General features: G+C 43.9%; 1 protein-coding gene across 3 annotated transcripts in view; it reads left to right on the top strand.

Annotated features, from left to right (window-relative positions):
- Positions 1-510: 510 nt before the first annotated feature.
- NIPSNAP3A (nipsnap homolog 3A) overlaps positions 511-18,088 on the top strand; it is a 93,286-nt gene continuing 75,708 nt past the window's right edge. For all 3 annotated transcript variants that reach the window (XR_011320790.1, XM_069765962.1, XM_069765949.1), the window contains exon 1: positions 511-716. Coding sequence is in view for 2 of the 3 variants with exons in the window: in XM_069765962.1 (XP_069622063.1) it covers positions 654-716 (63 nt within the window). In the remaining variant the exon portion in view is untranslated. The remainder of the gene's footprint in view (positions 717-18,088) is intronic.

The raw sequence follows: 18,088 nt of genomic DNA, 5'->3' as shown, positions 1-18,088 counted from the left end.
AGAAATTCTGCTGCCTGACCTGTATAGCAGCGCTGAGACATCTGTGTGATAGAAATGGCAAAATCTGGCACTTTAAATTTGAGCTATAGTTATGCAATCCCAAGATTCATGTAACGGTTCGGTCTAACAATCAGACCTTCATCAGACTGGGATAAAACAGAAAGAAATTAATAAATGTGTCAATATACATACATAAAAACCTAACTAATGGAACATCAATGTTGAAAGAAAATTGTAAAGAAGGATCCACAGAAGAAGCCATACATTGCTGTTAATATATCACTAGTGTAAGGAGATAAGATAGAGTCTATTGGTCACAGTGGCTAAAATAATCTTGATGTCACGCACCATAGAGCGAGCAGATCACAGGATACAAATGTAAACTATTATCATATGATCACAGCTGTGGTCGTGTAATGGCTTCTTCTGCTCTTGGCATTATTTCCTGCTGGTTCTTACTTTTGGTATAGTCTGCTCTCCCCGTATCTGCGCTGCAGTGGCACAGTCCTGGGGGTGTGGTCTGCCCGGGCTGGAGGCTCCTGTACAGCTGCACGTCTGTGACCTGGACCCTTGTGGCACGGACAGGCAGCACGGAAGCGGCCATTCCTCTCTGTCCCCTCAGGCTGTAGGAAGCCCTCATTGCAGCTGCTGACATGATGCTGTGCACACTGCGGACCTTTCTCTTAAAGGGGACTCACACTGTGAGAGGCGTACAGGTGAGGTCACATCACATGCGCACACCTTGTGTCACTGCTAGCTCTGGTTTGTGGCCGCTGTTACCCGATAATGAACTGCGTATTAAAGGGGTTGTCCGGCATTAGGTAACAAGTCTTCAGTCACTCTATGTGACTGCAGACTTGTTGTGACTTCTCACATCGTACCCTATCAGGATTCTCCAGTGCCAGCAGTTGGCACGTGCAATTTGCATACATATAGTCAGGGGCGTACATAGTCATCCATACAGTATTATGGGCACCACATAGTCCTCCATACAGTATTATGGGCACCACATAGTCCTCCATACAGTATTATGGGCACCACATAGTCCTCCATACAGTATTATGGGCACCACATAGTCCTCCATACAGTATTATGGGCACCACATAGTCCTCCATACAGTATTATGGGCACCACATAGTCCTCCATACAGTATTATGGGCAACACAGTCCTCCATACAGTATTATGGGCAACACATAGTCCTCCATACAGTATTATGGGCACCACATAGTCCTCCATACAGTATTATGAGCACCACATAGTCCTCTGCGGCGCCCCAGGGTCCTGGTCGCCCAGTGGTATTGCTTTCCTCTTGGGAGAGTGATTCTACATTTGGAGGCAAAGAAGGATAACTTCATCCAGGTATCACAAACATGCAACACATTTCACAGTCCAGACCACCAGGGGGAGCTTCCGCTCCTAATTATTAGGTCACTCCCTGTGTATATATATATATATATATATATATATATATATATATATATATATATATATATATATATATATAATTACATTACATACATAACTGGTGGTCTGTAGGGAAAGTTAGTTCCAGACAGGAGTCAGTTCCTGACAGAGCTCCAGTCAGGAGTTCTGTTAGAAAGTTCCAGACCAGAGTCTGAGGAGGATAGAAGGTCAACAGAGCTGTGAATGCCCTCAGAGCTGCAGCTCCCAGAAAGAGACATTGAAAGGCAGAATTGTATTGCAGCGAGCGTGAAGGGTGTCGAAGCAAAGGAGAGGATACCAGAAGGGGACCAGCCCTGCACAGGCTGCCTTCTTCTGAGGCGCAAAATCCCAGTAGCCGGAACACCGAGGGAGTAAGGACCTCTACGCCTTATGTCAGAGACCAGCAGGACAGCTAATTGCAGGTTACCTGTCCGCACCTTCACCCAGGAGGCACAGTGACACCTACAGAGCCGGGTTATCTAAGAGACCCTATAAACAGGCTCAAGTCACCAGTCATACGGGTTTTGTCCTATATGGGGGACAGAGAGAGAGCGAAACATCGCATCTGTGAGTCCCTTATGTGAAGCCATAGGCAGTAAAGGACTACACCACCACAGCGCAAGGGAATGCTACTGATTTCCACCTTGACAAGGGAACTCTGGACTTGCCTCCAAATCGGCCAGACTCTGCCTGCCCTGTGATCTGGTGCTCTGGACTGTGGACGCTGAAGCCTACAGTAAAGGTAAAGCGACTGGAACCTTGGGTCCACCATACCACCATCTACACATCGGGAGAAGCCCTGGGGACATACTTCACTTGTGGGAAGGTATACCATCTAGCTGCCATAACATCACCCCAGCGGACCCCTTAAAGCAGCGTCGGTCACCCTGACCGAATACCACAGGTGGCATCACGAACATAAACTCTATCCCTTTAAAGACCTTTCCCTTTTACATGGGCGCCCAGGGCCACGGACCGGGTCGCAGCCACCATGACATCCCCCTGTGAAACAGCAGGACCCAGTACCGAGTACCCCTAGCCCGCGGGGCGACTCACCTCCATACAGTATTGTGGGCACCACATAGTCCTCCATACGGTATTGTGGACACCACATAGTCCTCCATACGGTATTGTGGGCACCACATAGTCCTCCATACGGTATTGTGGGCACCACATAGTCCTCCATACGGTATTGTGGGCACCACATAGTCCTCCATACGGTATTGTGGGCACCACATAGTGCTTCATATCTAAAAGATAAATAAATACCTCTCCAGGTTCCCCCTCTGCTCCGGACTCTGCATTGTGTCATCTGACCCTGTGCACTGCTCGACACAGAGGGCGCACACAGAGGGGAAGGGAGGTGGGCACTGGGCACCTCTAAGTCACGGGCCCCATAGCGGCCGCCACGGCATATGGTCACATAATGACTAGACATGCGCAGCCTTAAGGTACCGTCACACTCAGCAACTTTTGAACGATAACGATAGCGATCTGTGACGTTGCAGCGTCCTGGATAGCGATCTCGTTGTGTTTGACACGCAGCAGCGATCAGGATCCTGCTGTGACATCGCTGGTCGTAGCTAGAAGGCCAGAACTTTATTTTGTCGTCAGGTCACCCGCTGTCATCTCTGGATCGGCGTGTGCGCAGGGCCGCGCTTAGTAACCCGATGTTTACCCTGGTTAGCATTGTAAAAAAAAAAAAAACACTACATACTTACATTCCGGTGTCTGTCACGTCCCTCGCCCTCAGCTTCCCGCACTGACTGTGTGAGCGCCGGCCGTAACGCAGAGCACAGCGGTGATGTCACCGCTCTGCTTTACGGCCGGCTCTCACAGTCAGTGCGGGAAGCTGACGGCGGGGGACGTGACAGACACCGGAATGTAAGTATGTAGTGTTTTTTTTTTTTTACTTTTACAATGGTAACCAGGGTAAACATCGGGTTACTAAGCGCGGCCCTGCGCTTAGCAACCCAATGTTTACCCTGGTTACCCGGGGACTTCGGCATCGTTGGTCGCTGGAGAGCTCTCTGTGTGACAGCTCCCCAGCGACCACACAAGGACTTTCCAACGATCACGGCCAGGTCGTATCTCTGGTCGTGATCCTTGGAAAGTTGCTCAGTGTGACGGTACCTTTACTCAATGCATCACATCTAGTTGGAATGTGGCTGGGAGTGTACAAATTGCATACTTGTGGTCACATGACCTCCGGCTCCTGGTGCCAGCACTAGAGAATCCTGATAGCGCGCAATGTGAAGATTTACAAGTCTGTAGTCGCATACAGCGTCTGTAGACTTGCACCTTAAGACCAGGTAACTCCTTTATAAGGAACCTGTCATTGTGACATTACAACTTCTGATCGCCAGTAAGGTCGCACAGCATACTTTAAATTTAGGCCTCATTCAGATGTATGTTTTTTTTTTTATTATTATTAATTCTCATGTACGTAAAAGAAAATGGACTGCTCTTCATCAATGTTTGGTGATGTGTCAGTTTATGCCATTAGTGTTTCATCAGATTTTCTCATATGCAGAAAAGTTCTGTGTGCTGTCCATAACTCTGTGTTTAAGAGCCGTAGGCCCCGATTCATCAAGATCGGCGATTTCACCCCCCCCCCCCCAGAAATCTTCTTTTGTTTATTTCATCCCTTCTCTCCCCTCGGGGATCATACACAATGGGTTCGATTCATTAAAAGTTTTACATCAGAATTCATTTTGCCTGCCTTTTTTAAGCCATTTTCATCTAACTCCCACTTAGTGGGTGGAGCTGGGGCGGGGCATGGTGACCCCCACTTGTCAACTCCATGACAAGTGACAAACGGCAGTATTCCTTGTGCCACAAATGATACTCCAGTTTCTGACTGGAGCAAGGTTTGTGGCTAGGCACTTGTTAATAAATCGAGCATCTCGCACTCTACCCCACCTCCTAATCAAGACTGTTATGAGGTCTTGATGAATCAGGCAAATACATTTCAGGCAAATACATTTTCCCTTGAGAAAGCGGTCCATAGGGACGCGAAACGCGCGTCGGGGGGCTTTTACATACACCCTGCTTCCGATCTTCCTACCCCTGCCACTGGTAAGTGTGTGTCCACCCCCTACATTATGATTACTACCCCATTGGGGGCTATATTTAAGAGAGGGTATTTTTAGGTAGACATGCCTACCTTTGTTACAGCACACTGCACCTTATGGATAGCCGGTTATGGCGCCTAGGTACTAGGGTTTTAGGGTGGGTCTTGTCCACCTTGGTGTACTGTCTTTTTGCATATACTTTTTTTGTCTAATGTATGTTTTATATGTGTGTGTATTTGCAATAAATCTTGGATTTTTACTACATACATATACCTAGTAGAGCTCTTTTTTCTCCCGTTAAAGTATGTTATAGTGAGTGGGTATATTTTGTTGCTAAATGGGCTAATTTATAGCCATTGTTTCTGACGGAGACATGTCAGAGAGGTTTTTGTGGCTACAAATACATTTTAGGGTATGTGCACACGTATTCTGGAGGACTGCGGATTTTTCCGCAGCGGATTTGGAAAAACCGCAGTGCAAAACCGCTGCGGTTTTTCCTGCGGATTTATCGCGGTTTCTACTGCGGATTACACTGCGGTATTACACCTGCAGTTTTCTATTGGAGCAGATGTAAAACCGCAGTGGAATCCGCACAAAGAATTGACATGCTGCGGAAAATGAACCGCTGCGTTTCCGCGCGTTTTTTTTCCGCAGCATGTGCACTGCGGATTTCGTTTCCCATAGGTTAACATGGTACTGTAAACTCATGGGAAACCGCTGCGGATCCGCAGCTGCGGAAACTCTGCAGATCCGCAGAAAAATCTGCAGCGTGTGCACATGCCCTTAACCCCTTCAAAGCCTGTTTTCACCTAAGTGACAGGGCCAATTTTTACAATTCTGACCACTGTCACTTTGAGGTCATAACTCTGAAACGCTTCAACGGATCCCGGTGATTCTGACACTGTTTTCTCGTGACATATTGTACTTCATGATAGTGGTAAAACTTCTTCGATATGACTTGCATTTATTTGTGAAAAAAACAAAAATTTGTCGGAAATTATGAAAATTTAGCAATTTTCAAACTCTTAGTTTTTATGCCCTTAAATTAGAGAGTTATATCACATAATATAGTTAATAAACAACATTTCCCACATGTCTGCTTTACATCAGCACAATTTTGGAAACATAATTTTTTTTTGTTAGGACGTTATAAGGGTTAAAAGTTGACCAGCGATTTCTCATTTTTGCAACAAAATTTGCAAAACCATTTTTTTACGGACCACCTCACACTTGAAGTGACTTTGAGGGGTCTATATGACAGAAAATGCCCAAAAGTGACACCATTCTAAAAACTGCACCCCTCAAGGTACTCAAAACCACATTCAAAAAGTTTATTAACCCTTCAGGTGCTTCACAGGAATTTTTTGAATGTTTAAAAAAATTGAACATTTAACTTTTTTTTCACAAAATTTTTACTTCAGGTCCAATTTGTTTCATTTTACCAAGGGTAACAGGAGAAATTGGACCACAAAAGTCGTTGTACAATTTGTCCTGAGTACGCCGATACCCCATATGTGGGGGTAAACCACTGTTTGGGCACATGGCAGAGCTCGGAAGGGAAGGAGCGCCATTTGACTTTTCAATGCAAGATTTGCTGGAATTGAGATCGGAGCCCATGTCACGATTGGAGAGCCCCTGATGTGCCTAAACAGTGGAAACCCCCACAAGTGACACCATTTTGGAAAGTAGACCCCCTAAGGAACTAATCTAGATGTGTGGTGAGCACTTTGAACCTCCAAGTGCTTCACAGAAGTTTATAATGTAGAGCCGTAAAAAAAAATTTATATTAATTTTCACAAAAAATGATCTTTTTTGCCCCAAATTTTTTATTTTCCCAAGGGTAAAAGGATAAATTGGACCCCAAAAGTTGTTGTGCAATTTGTCCTGAGTACGTCGATACTTCATATATGGGGATAAACCACTGTTTGAGCGCATGGCAGAGCTCGGAAGGGAAGGAGTGCCATTTGACTTTTCAATGCAAAATTGGCTGGAATTGAGATCGGACGCCATGTCGCATTTGGAGAGTCCCTGACGTGCCTTAACAGTGGAAACCCCCCACAAGTGACCCCATTTTGGAAAGAAGACCCCCTAAGGAACTTATCTAGATGTGTGGTGAGCACTTTTAACCCCCAATTGTTTCACTAAAGTTTAGAATGTAGCATTGTGAAAATTAAAAAATCATTTTTTCTTTCCACAAAATGATGTTTTAGCCCGCAATTTTTTTTTCCCAAGGGTAACAGGAGAAATTGGACCACAAATGTTATTGTCCAATTTGTCCTGAGTACGCTGATACCCCACATGTGGGGGGGAACCACCGTTTGAGTGCATGGCAGAGCTCGGAAGGGAAGGAGCACCGTTTGAAATGCAGACTTAGATGGAATGGACTGCAGGTGTCATGTTGCATTTGCAGAGCCCCTGATGTACCTAAACAGTAGAAACCCACCACAAGTGACCCCATATTGGAAACTAGACCCCCCAAGGAACTTATCTAGATGTGTTGTGAGAGCTTTGAACCAACAAGTGTTTCACTACAGTTTATAACGCAGAGCCGTGAAAATAAAAAATATTTTTTTTTCCACGAAAATATTTTATCCCCTATGTTTTTATTTTCCCAAGGGTAACAGGACAAATTGGACCCCAAAAGTTGTTGTCCAACTTGTCCTGAGAACGCTGATACCCCATATGTTGGGGGGAACCACTGTTTGGGTGCACGGCAGAGCTCGAAAGGGAAGGAGCGCCATTTGAAATGCAGACTTAGATGGATTGGTCTGCAGGCGTCATGTTGCATTTGCAGAGCCCCTGATGTACCTAAACAGTAGAAACCCCCCACAAGTGACCCCATATTGGAAACTAGACCCCCAAAGGAACTTATCTAGATGTGTTGTGAGAGCTTTGAACCAACAAGTGTTTCACTACAGTTTATAACGCAGAGCCGTGAAAATAAAAAATATTTTTTTTTTCCACGAAAATGATATTTTATCCCCTATGTTTTTATTTTCCCAAGGGTAACAGGACAAATTGGACCCCAAAAGTTGTTGTCCAACTTGTCCTGAGAACGCTGATACCCCATATGTTGGGGGGAACCACTGTTTGGGCACACAGGAAAACTCGGAAGGGAAGGAGCACTGTTTTACTTTTTCAAAGCAGAATTGGCTGGAATTGAGATCGGACGCCATGTCGCGTTTGGAGAGCCCCTGATGTGCCTAAACAGTGGAAACCCCCAATTATAACTGAAACCCTAACCCCAACCCTAACCCTAACCCTAACCCTAGCCCTAACCCTAGCCCTAACCCTAGCCCTAATGGGAAAATGGAAATAAATACATTTTTTTACATTTTATTATTTTTCCCTAACTAAGGGGGTGATGAAGGGGGGTTTGATTTACTTTTATAGTGTTTTTTTGGCGGATTTTTATGATTGGCAGCTGTCACACACTAAAAGACGCTTTTTATTGCAAAAAATAGTTTTTGCATCACCACATTTTGAGAGCTATAATTTATCCATATTTTGGCCCACAGAGTCATATGAGGTCTTGTTTTTTGCGGGACAAGTTGACGTTTTTATTGGTAACATTTTCGGGCAGATGACATTTTTTGATCGCTTTTTATTCCGATTTTTGGGAGGCGGAATGAACAAAAACCAGCTATTCCTGAATTTCTTTTAGGGGGGGCGTTTATACCGTTCCACGTGTGGTAAAATGGATAAAGCAGTTTTATTCTTCGGGTCAGTACGATTACAGCGATACCTCATTTATGTAATTTTGTTTATGTTTTGGCGCTTTTACACAATAAAAACTATTTTATATAAAAAAATAATTGTTTTTGCATCGCATTATTCTGAGAGCTATAACTTTTTTATTTTTCTGCTGATGATGCTGTATGGCGGCTTTTTTTTTTTGCAGGACAAGATGACGTTTTCAGCGGTACCATGGTTATTTATATCCGTCGTTTTGATCGCGTGTTATTCCACTTTTTGTTCGCCTGTATGATAATAAAGCGTTGTTTTTTTGCCTTGTGTTTTTTTTTTTTTTTTTTGCGGTGTTCACTGAAGGGGTTAACTAGTGGGATAGTTTTATAGAGCGGGTCGTTATGGACGCGGCGATACCAAATATGTGTACATTTATTGTTTTTTTTTTTTTTTTTTTTACATAAATAAATGGATTTATTGGGAAATGTTTTTTTTTTTTTTATTTGGGGATTTTTTTTTTTTTTTTTTACTTTCTAACATTGTCCCAGGCTGGGACATCTCTGTATTAGATCAGATCATTGATCTGACACTGTGCATAGCACAGTGTCAGATCAACGATCTGACAGGCAGCTTAGCTGGCTTCCAGCGCCTGCTCTCAGCAGGCGCCGGCTAGCCAGGTCACTTCATGACCCGGAAGGAGTCCGGCGGCCATCTTGGATCCGGGGACTCCTTCCGGGTCACCGGAGCAACGCGATCTCATTGCGTTGCTCCGGTGGGAGAGCGCAGGGAGCCCCTGTCCCTGCGCGATCCCCCTCTATGCCGCTGTCACTACTGACAGCGGCATCAGAGGGGTTAAATGCCCGCGATCGGCGATAGCGCCGATCGTGGGCATTGCTGCGGGTGTCAGCTGTCATATACAGCAGACACCCGCACCCGATCACCGCGGCGCTCAGCGCGAGACCGCGGTGATCGGTGCGCCGTACTAGTACTGCTGCTGGCACTAATGCAGTTCCGGCAGCGCAGTACTAGTACGGCACATGTCACGAAGGGGTTAAAGTACGAGATAATGCTCTTAATATTAGGATATCATGCATGGTTGGTGAAATGTCAATGGTTGTATTTTGGCGGAGGCTGCTGCTTAGGATATGTGCGCACATTGTGGATTTGCTTTTGTAAAATTCTGTGCAGATTCTGCCTCTCAACAGAAAATGCAGTTGAAATTCCGCGCAGTGTTTGATGCGGATTTTCATGCGGATTTTTCAAGCGGATTTGTATGCATTTTTGTAAGCTAAATAAAAATATATTATTATTTAAGAAAAAAAAATTGTGATGTCATTTCCTTGTCCAACCTCTTCTTTTTCATTCTCCATTGAAGACCATAATATCATTACATGCCATGTTCAAATATAATGTTTACACACAAAACAAATATACGGTAACTGATTATAATATATTTAATACCAAGCCCGAGGTTTACTAATCATCAAGTATCAGTCAGATATCCTCATTAATAAAATAGTACATAAAAAGTTAAATAAAATACACACACACACGAAATCTGCATGAATCGCAATATCTATTTATTTTTCAAAAAAATTTTTTTCTAAATTGCGTGAGCTCCCGTGTAATTTTCTTAACCAACAGAGGGAAAGCCAACAGCTGAGGGCTGATGTTAATATTCTGGGAAGGAGCCAATAGCCATAAAGGTTACCAGGCTATTAATATCAATATTTAGCCTTTAGGGTATGTGCACACGCTGCAGATTTTGCTGCAGATCCGCAGCAGATTGGCCACTACAGATTCGCAGCAGTTTTCCATGCGTCTACAGTACCATGTAAACCTATGGAAATCAAAATCCACAGTGCACATGCTGCAGGAAAAAAACGTGCGGAAAAATATCGTTATTTATTCCGCAGCATGTCTATTCTTTGTGCGGATTCTTCAGCTTTTTACACCTGCGCCATAATAGGAATCCGCAGATGTAAAACCGCAGGTGAAATCTGCACAAAAACCGCATAAAATCCACGGTAAATCCACAGGTAAAGCGCAGTGCTTTTTACCTGCGGAAAAAACAGGTGCGGAAAAATCTGCAGAGGTTCCATCTACGTGTGCGCATACCCTTACTGGCTAGACTAAACAAACAGCCGTGGGCTGATATTAGTCGCCTAGGAAGGGGCCAAGGATATTGTCCTTAATGACTTCACCGTCTGTCACACGCAGCCACTTTTTCACGCTCACCTCAGTGTGTTACTGCTGAGGTCGCATCACAGATGTGACTGCTCACTAAATCATCTGGATCATCGTAGGACATAGGCATTAATGGATTACCGGCGGAAAGGCGAGTATAACTTTGCTTTTTTATTTTTTGCTGAATAAATGGGTAAAAGAGGTGCGTTTATTTCATATAAAGGGCTTTACTCTGTCTGTGTCTAAAATTAAATTTGACTATGGGGTTAGTAATGAGGGTGTCTGATAGACACCTCTCCATTATTAGCCCCTGAGCTTGATGTCAGCAAATATAAAACAGCTGACTTCAACAGCACAACTATTATCCCACTTGCCAGGGCAAGTGGGAAGAGCGGAGGTTAGGCGCCTGAATTGGTACATCTAATAGATGCACCATTTCTGAGGAAGCTGAGGGCTGATCTTAGTCTGGGACCAGCAAAGGGTAAACAAACAGATGTGGTTTCATATTAATATTAAGTAATGGATGGATGTTGGCCCCTTCCTACTCTTTTAATATGAACCCACATCTTTTTGTTTACCCTTTGCTGGTTAGTAAATATAGGGGGGACCCCACGTCATTTTTTGGAGGGAGGGTTCTATAATAGCCAGTAAAGTCTAATCAAACTGTTGTGACCTGTATTAATAACCTGGGAACCATTATAGCTATTGGCCCCTTCCTCGAATATTAACATCAGCCCTTGGCTATCAACTTTCTCTCATCTGTCTAGGAAAATGAAGGGGGACAACACTGGGCTTTTTTAAACTATTTAATACACGATATACACAGACAACAGGTGCTGACTGCAACTCTCATCAGCGTCACCTGGTCTTGCTGATCTCAGGGAGACCAGGCCACAATGATGATAGCTACATTCAGTGCCTTGGACCAGCGCTAATTTAACTGCTTTTCCCAGGTGCAGATACCTGTCACTCTGATGACACACAATGTTATCTGGGTGTCATCAGTGTGCAGGATGTATTTCGTCCATGGTGCGTTAAAAAAAATGACATGTCTGCAGATTATTCGTACGTCTGTGTGAGAAACCTGACGTGCGTACCACCCTCGAATACAATGGGTGTGTGCATGTGTCCGTGTTAGCGGTCCTTAAAAAAAGGACATGTGAAGGGTGCCTATACTGAGAGCTTGTGACTGTTACCTATGACTAGAGATGAGCTATTTTGTGTCAGGGCTTATTCGGGAAGCTATAGCACTTACCGAATAAGCTGCAGAGGGAACCCGGCTTCCTTGCTCGCTCCGGCTGATCAGCTGTTTGGCTCCGCAGCTGCATGTGTTGCGGCTGGGTCCCAGTCACACATGCATGGAGAGCCTGTTTGATATCTATGTAAACCAATTGGCTTTCCACATCTCCCTCAGTATATATTAAAGAGAACCTGTCAGCAGGATTGTGCACAGTAACCTACACACAGTGTCAGGTCGGCGCCGTTATACTGATTAAAATGACACCTGGGTGATGAAATCCGTCTTGTGGTTGTTGTGTAATCTTTATTTTCAGTTTTGAGTTAATGAGATTCTCATGCCCTAAGGCGGGCCTGTGTGTGTGTGTGTGTGTGTGTGTGTGTGTGTGGTGTCTTTGTGTGGTTCTCTGGGTATTCATAATGCAGAAAATAAAGATTAGACAACAAACACAAGACAGATTTCATCACCCAGATATCATTGTAATCAGTATAACGGCGCTGACCTGACAATGTGTGTAGGTTAATGAGCACAATCCTGCTGCCAGGTTCCCTTTAAACAAGTTGACACTTCTTTATGAAGAGTTTAGGCATGATAGACATGTATTTCATCTTGGTCATACAGACGCCATTTTCAGAGAAATTTCGCTCAGAACATACGATAAATATTCATGTACTTGTAAAGCTACAAAACAGCACCTCACCCCGATTCATCATTTCAGATTTATGGCATAAAAAAAAGTCGCTCAATTTTGGTGCAGTTCAAAGCTGCACATACATTTTGTGACTTTTGGTGGCCTTGCGCAATTTTCAGCCATCTCCAACACAGATGAGGGGTGAGGGCGTGGCAACCTTCTCTTGTCAAATATATGACAAGCGGCAGCATTTATTATGCCACAAATCTTACTCCAGTTCCCAACACTGAGGCCGGCGTCACACTCAGCGTATAAAAATACGGTCCGTAATTTACGGCCGTAATACGCTGAAAAGTTCCCAAAATAGTGGTCCGTATCTCCTCCGTAGGCAGGGTGTGTCAGCGTATTTTGCGCATGGCATCCTCCGTATGTAATCCGTATGGCGCCTCACCGCGAATGAAGGTAACTACAGGTCATTGACCTAGTTTCCATTCATTCGCTGGGGTTTTACAGCCAAGAGCATAGCTGCATTATAGCAGAGCTCCTGGCTGTAAAAAAATTAACCCCTTCAGATGGATTTACAACGTGGGATGTTACAGATCTACGGAAGGTGTGTATATTGTTGGTTTATTATTTTTTCTTTGTCACAGAGCGAGGGTCTTCAGCCAGTTGATTGAGCGTACAATAAAATATTACAACAAACGGTGTGTTTATTTCATTAAAAGACTTTTTAATAATGTGTGTGTGTTTTTTTTAACTCTTTCATACAATTGGATTAATAATGGATAGGTGTCATAATTGACGCCTCTCCATTATTAATCTGGCTTAATGTCACCTTACAATAGCAAGGTGGCATTAACCCTTCATTACCCCATATCCCACCGCTACACGGGAATGGGAAGAGAGTGGCCTAGTGCCAGAATAGGCGCATCTTCCAAATGTGCCTTTTCTGGGGTGGCTGGGGGCAGATGTTTTTAGCCGGGGAAGGGGGGGGCAATAACCATGGACCCACTCCAGGCTATTAAAGGGAACCTGTCACCCCGTTTTTTCAGATTGAGATAAAAATACCGTTAAATAGGGCCTGCGCCAGGGTGGATTTGATTTAAATCTAACTGATTTAAATCACGATTTAAATCACTAGTCAGTAAGGCTTGATTTAAATCAGTGATTTAAATCAAAGTTTCTACCTAAACTAGTTCTTGCTACTTTAACATGCAAGTAGATGAAGATTTTTAGAATCACTTTTTATATTACTCTTTTCTCCCCAGTTTAATGGGTTAATAATTCATATTTGGACACCACTGTTCTGTTGTACTTAGGAAGGAGAAAAATAATCCTGACCTTAATAACAATTTAAATAGATTTATTCAACTGAAACAATAACAACATTACAGCATAAGTTATTTGCTTAAACAAACATCCATGTTTGTTAACTAATTTGGCTAAACAAAAAATATATATATATATTATAAGAAACTTAGACTGTCAGCCCAGCCGACACATGAAAAACTTAAATACTACTGTCCCTGCTGTCCTCTGTAGCTCACTTGTCGTCATCTTCATCATCATCATCTTCTTCTTTGTTCCTATTCATAATCTGGAAAAGAAAAACAAACTTTCCTGCTTTATTGGGTCCCAACCGATTTCTCAATTTAGAATGAATGAGTCCAAAAGAAGAGAATATTCTTTCAACGCCTGCAGAAGAAGCTACTGCTGTTAAAAGTGAAATCATTACTTGAACAGTCTCTAAATCCAAGCGCTTAAGTGACTTCCACCAGTTTACTGGTGTGACCTTCCTTAAAATATCTTCAGCAAACATATATTTCTTCTATGGTTCCCCCTTAGCTCTGAAGTTTATTATAGTTGGCATTAAAGATGGATGCTTGCTGGATACCCATGTCATAGCTAACTCCTCTTCCTCAGCACTTAGGTTTTGACCCTGATATTGGATATTGACAATATTTGCCAAAAAATGAGCTGGAGTCAGTGCTTGTCCCATTCGTTTGTTTACTGCTTGTAATTTAATTCTGTCCATGTGTAGTTCTGTTTTTAACTGTTCACTCAGTTCCTTCCAAATTTCAACAGCATCCGCAATAAAACAGCTATTTTTCTGTATTTTGTTTAAAGCTTGAGAGATGGGTTTCAGGAAGCTCAGCATATGTTCAACATTTCTCTTAAGCCCAATGTTGAGGATTTTGGCCGTGACAGTGCCATCTATTTTATCTCGATTTTCTTCACAAAGTGTCATCAGAATAGGCCAGTTTTTGATATACTGCTCAAAACAGTCCACCACAGAGTTCCATCTAACATCTTGTGGGAGCGTTAGCTTGGTTCCACCCATCCTTTTCATCCTCTGCAGCAAAATGATTATTACGGAAGTATTTAGCAATTTCAACAACATTAGCCTTTATTTCTGGAACACTTAAGTCTTTGGCTAAGAGGTGCAGCAAATGAGCACTGCAACCATATGTTATTAGCAGCTTTGTATTCCCTCCCTGCTCTTCTAAATCTCTTCTCATCTTGGATACGTTTGCAGCATTGTCAGTGACCAAACTGCGTACTAGACATTTGAATTTTTGTTCACATGTCGTTATAGCTTTTACTGCCACTTCTTGTAAGTATTCTGCTGTGTGTGCATTTCCTGACGTATCAGTTGTTTGTGCAAGGAAGACTTTACCTTCTTCTGTTGTTATACAAGCACATACAATAGGATCATTGTGGACATTACTCCACCCATCAATACTTAGGTTAACAATTTTACCCTCCAGAGCTGTTGCACATTGCTCCATTTCTCTGTCATACACTTGATCCAGCAGTTTCCCTGCAACATCAGCTCTGCTGGGTGGACTGTATCCTGGTCTTAGTGACTGAACCATATTAATGAAATGTGGGTTCTCAGTCAGACAGAAAGAAGAGTTTGTTGCATAAATAAACTGGGCAATTTTTTCATCAATCAAATCTTTTTCTAATCTGCTAGTTCTTATCACAAACCTATCTATGGTGGTTCCAGGAGGTAAAGGTTTTTTCTTCCTTTTGGGTGATGGTGATATGTGGCTGTCTTGATGATGATGTTGCTGCTAATGAAGCACTATCCTGGATGGATAACTCTGAAACTGTAGAACAGGATGATGGTGATCTTGGAGGTGGATAGTTTCCAGAATCCATGAATTCCCCTAAACAAAAAAAGTCAATGCTGTTATTTTATTGTTTATACAATTTCTGCTTATTGTACACAACACATCACTGCCCCTGCCCCAAAAGGAATATTTGTTTTTCTTCATAACTGTATCAAATGACAGTAACATGCAGTAATAATAAGAAATATAATTTTTCTCACACATGACAGTTCAGTCTTTAGAAATAGGATTCAATAAAAATGTTTACCAACCTGAAGATCCTGCCTGTTCAGAAGTGTTTCTTTGGTCATCTTCATCACCGCACTTCTCATGATGTTGCCTCATTCGCGTCACCAGGCCTTGCGTCTCTTTGTTGCATCGTTTGCATTTTGCACGCATGCCTGCCTTACCGATAGGCGAAGGAGCTTCATTAAAATATTCCCAAACTGGGTCTCTTTTACGGCCTGCTGCCATTATAAGGAAAGAATGTAATAAACCTCAGATCGTACACACAAACAGATCCAGACTTGTCTGTCTGTGGCTATGCTGCAGTATTGTGCTCAAAGTTTCACTTTCATTTTCTTGTCTGCTTGCTCTTCCTCTCCTCACACTTAAGGTACCGTCACACTGGACGATATCGCTAGCGATCCGTGACATTGCAGCGTCCTGGCTAGCGATATCGTCCAGTGTGACAGGCAGCAGCGATCAGGATCCTGCTGTGATATCGCTGGTCGGGGCAGAAAGGCCAGCACTTTGTTTCGTCGCTGGCTCTCCCGCTGACATCGCTGAATCGGCGTGTGTGACGCCGATTCAGCGATGTCTTCGCTGGTAACCAGGGTAAACATCGGGTTACTAAGCGCAGGGCCGCGCTTAGTAACCCGATGTTTACCCTGGTTACCATCGTTAAAGTAAAAAAAACAACCACTACATACTTACCTACCGCTGTCTGTCCCCGGCGCTGTGCTTCTCTGCTCTGGCTGTGAGCGCCGGGCAGCCGGAAAGCACAGCGGTGACGTCACCGCTGTGCTTTCCGACCGCTGTGCTCACAGTGCAGAGAAGCACAGCGCCGGGGACAGACAGCGGTAGGCAAGTATGTAGTGGTTGTTTTTTTTACTTTAACGATGGTAACCAGGGTAAACATCGGGTTACTAAGCGCGGCCCTGCGCTTAGTAACCTGATGTTTACCCTGGTTACCGGCATCGTTGGTCGCTGGAGAGCGGTCTGTGTGACAGCTCTCCAGCGACCAAACAGCGACGCTGCAGCGATCCGGATCGTTGTCGGTATCGCTGCAGCGTCGCTTAGTGTGACGGTACCTTTAGATTCACATTCTTCTTGTGTTGTGCAGATCTATTCCACTCCAAACAATCAGAAACCTATTGTCTAACTTCTTGGACTTGGCACTGAAGGGGTTGATGTTGTATTCATAGGTTTGTAGAACAATAGGATTAAGGTCTTTCTCTCAACTCTGTTCATGTTGTAACATTTTTGCCGTGAAGAAGAGGCTGAGACCTCTGCGGAGTCAAATTCAGTTTTGAGAACTGCGTAAGTAAAGCGAGCGTCTGTGATAATATAGGAGAGAAACTGCACACTAATCCTACAGAAACCTCTGGAAGAGCATGGCATTGTGAATGTTACACATATAGAGCCTTTATTCTACTGAGTTAAACAACTCAGCTTTATCTCATGATGGAAGAACCTTTGGATGGTAAAATATTTTCCTCAAAAAGCAGTTTATTGAAAAAAATCCGATTTAACCCCTTTCTGACATCGGACGTACTATCCCGTCCATGTGGGGTGGGCCCCTATGACCATGGACGGGATAGTACGTCCAGCGTGATCGGCGGCGCTCACGGGGGGAGCGCAGCCGATCGCGGCCGGGTGTCAGCTGCCTATCGCAGCTGACATCCGGCACTATGTGCCAGGAGCGGTCACGGACCGCCCCCGGCACATTAACCCCTGGCACACCGCGATCAAAGATAATCGCGATGTGCCGGCGGTGCAGGGAAGCACCGCGCAGGGAGGGGGCTCCCTGCGGGCTTCCCTGAGCCCCCCGCAGCAACGCGATGTGATCGCGTTGCTGCGAGGGTCTTACCTCCCTCCCTCCCTGCTCGAGCCCCGGATCCAAGATGGCCGCGGATCCGGGTCCTGCAGGGAGGGAGGTGGCTTCACAGAAGCCTGCTCAGAGCAGGCACTGTGAAGCAGCCTGCACTGCTCTCAGATCGGTGATCTGACAGAGTGCTGTGCAAACTGTCAGATCACTGATCTGTGATGTCCCCCCCTGGGACAAAGTAAAAAAGTAAAAAAAAAAATTTTCAAATGTGTAAAAAAAAAAATCCAAAATAATGAAAAAAAAAAAAAATATTATTCCCATAAATACATTTCTTTATCTAAATAAAAAAAACAAAACAATAAAAGTACACATATTTAGTATCGCCGCGTCCGTAACGGCCCAACCTATAAAACTGGCCCACTAGTTAACCCCTTCAGTAAACACCGTAAGAAAAAAAAAAAAGGGGCAAAAAACAACGCTTTATTATCATGCCGCCGAACAAAAAGTGGAATAACACGCGATCAAAAAGACAGATATAAATAACCATGGTACCGCTGAAAACGTCATCTTGTCCCGCAAAAAACGAGCCGCCATACAGCATCATCAGCAAAAAAATAAAAAAGTTATAGTCCTGAGAATAAAGCGATGCCAAAATAATTATT

This window comes from Ranitomeya imitator, chromosome 1 (genome assembly GCF_032444005.1).
Source record: "Ranitomeya imitator isolate aRanImi1 chromosome 1, aRanImi1.pri, whole genome shotgun sequence".
NCBI lineage: Eukaryota > Metazoa > Chordata > Amphibia > Anura > Dendrobatidae > Ranitomeya > Ranitomeya imitator.
Note: the sequence above shows the minus strand (reverse complement) of the source record. Positions and strands in the feature narration are given on the sequence as shown.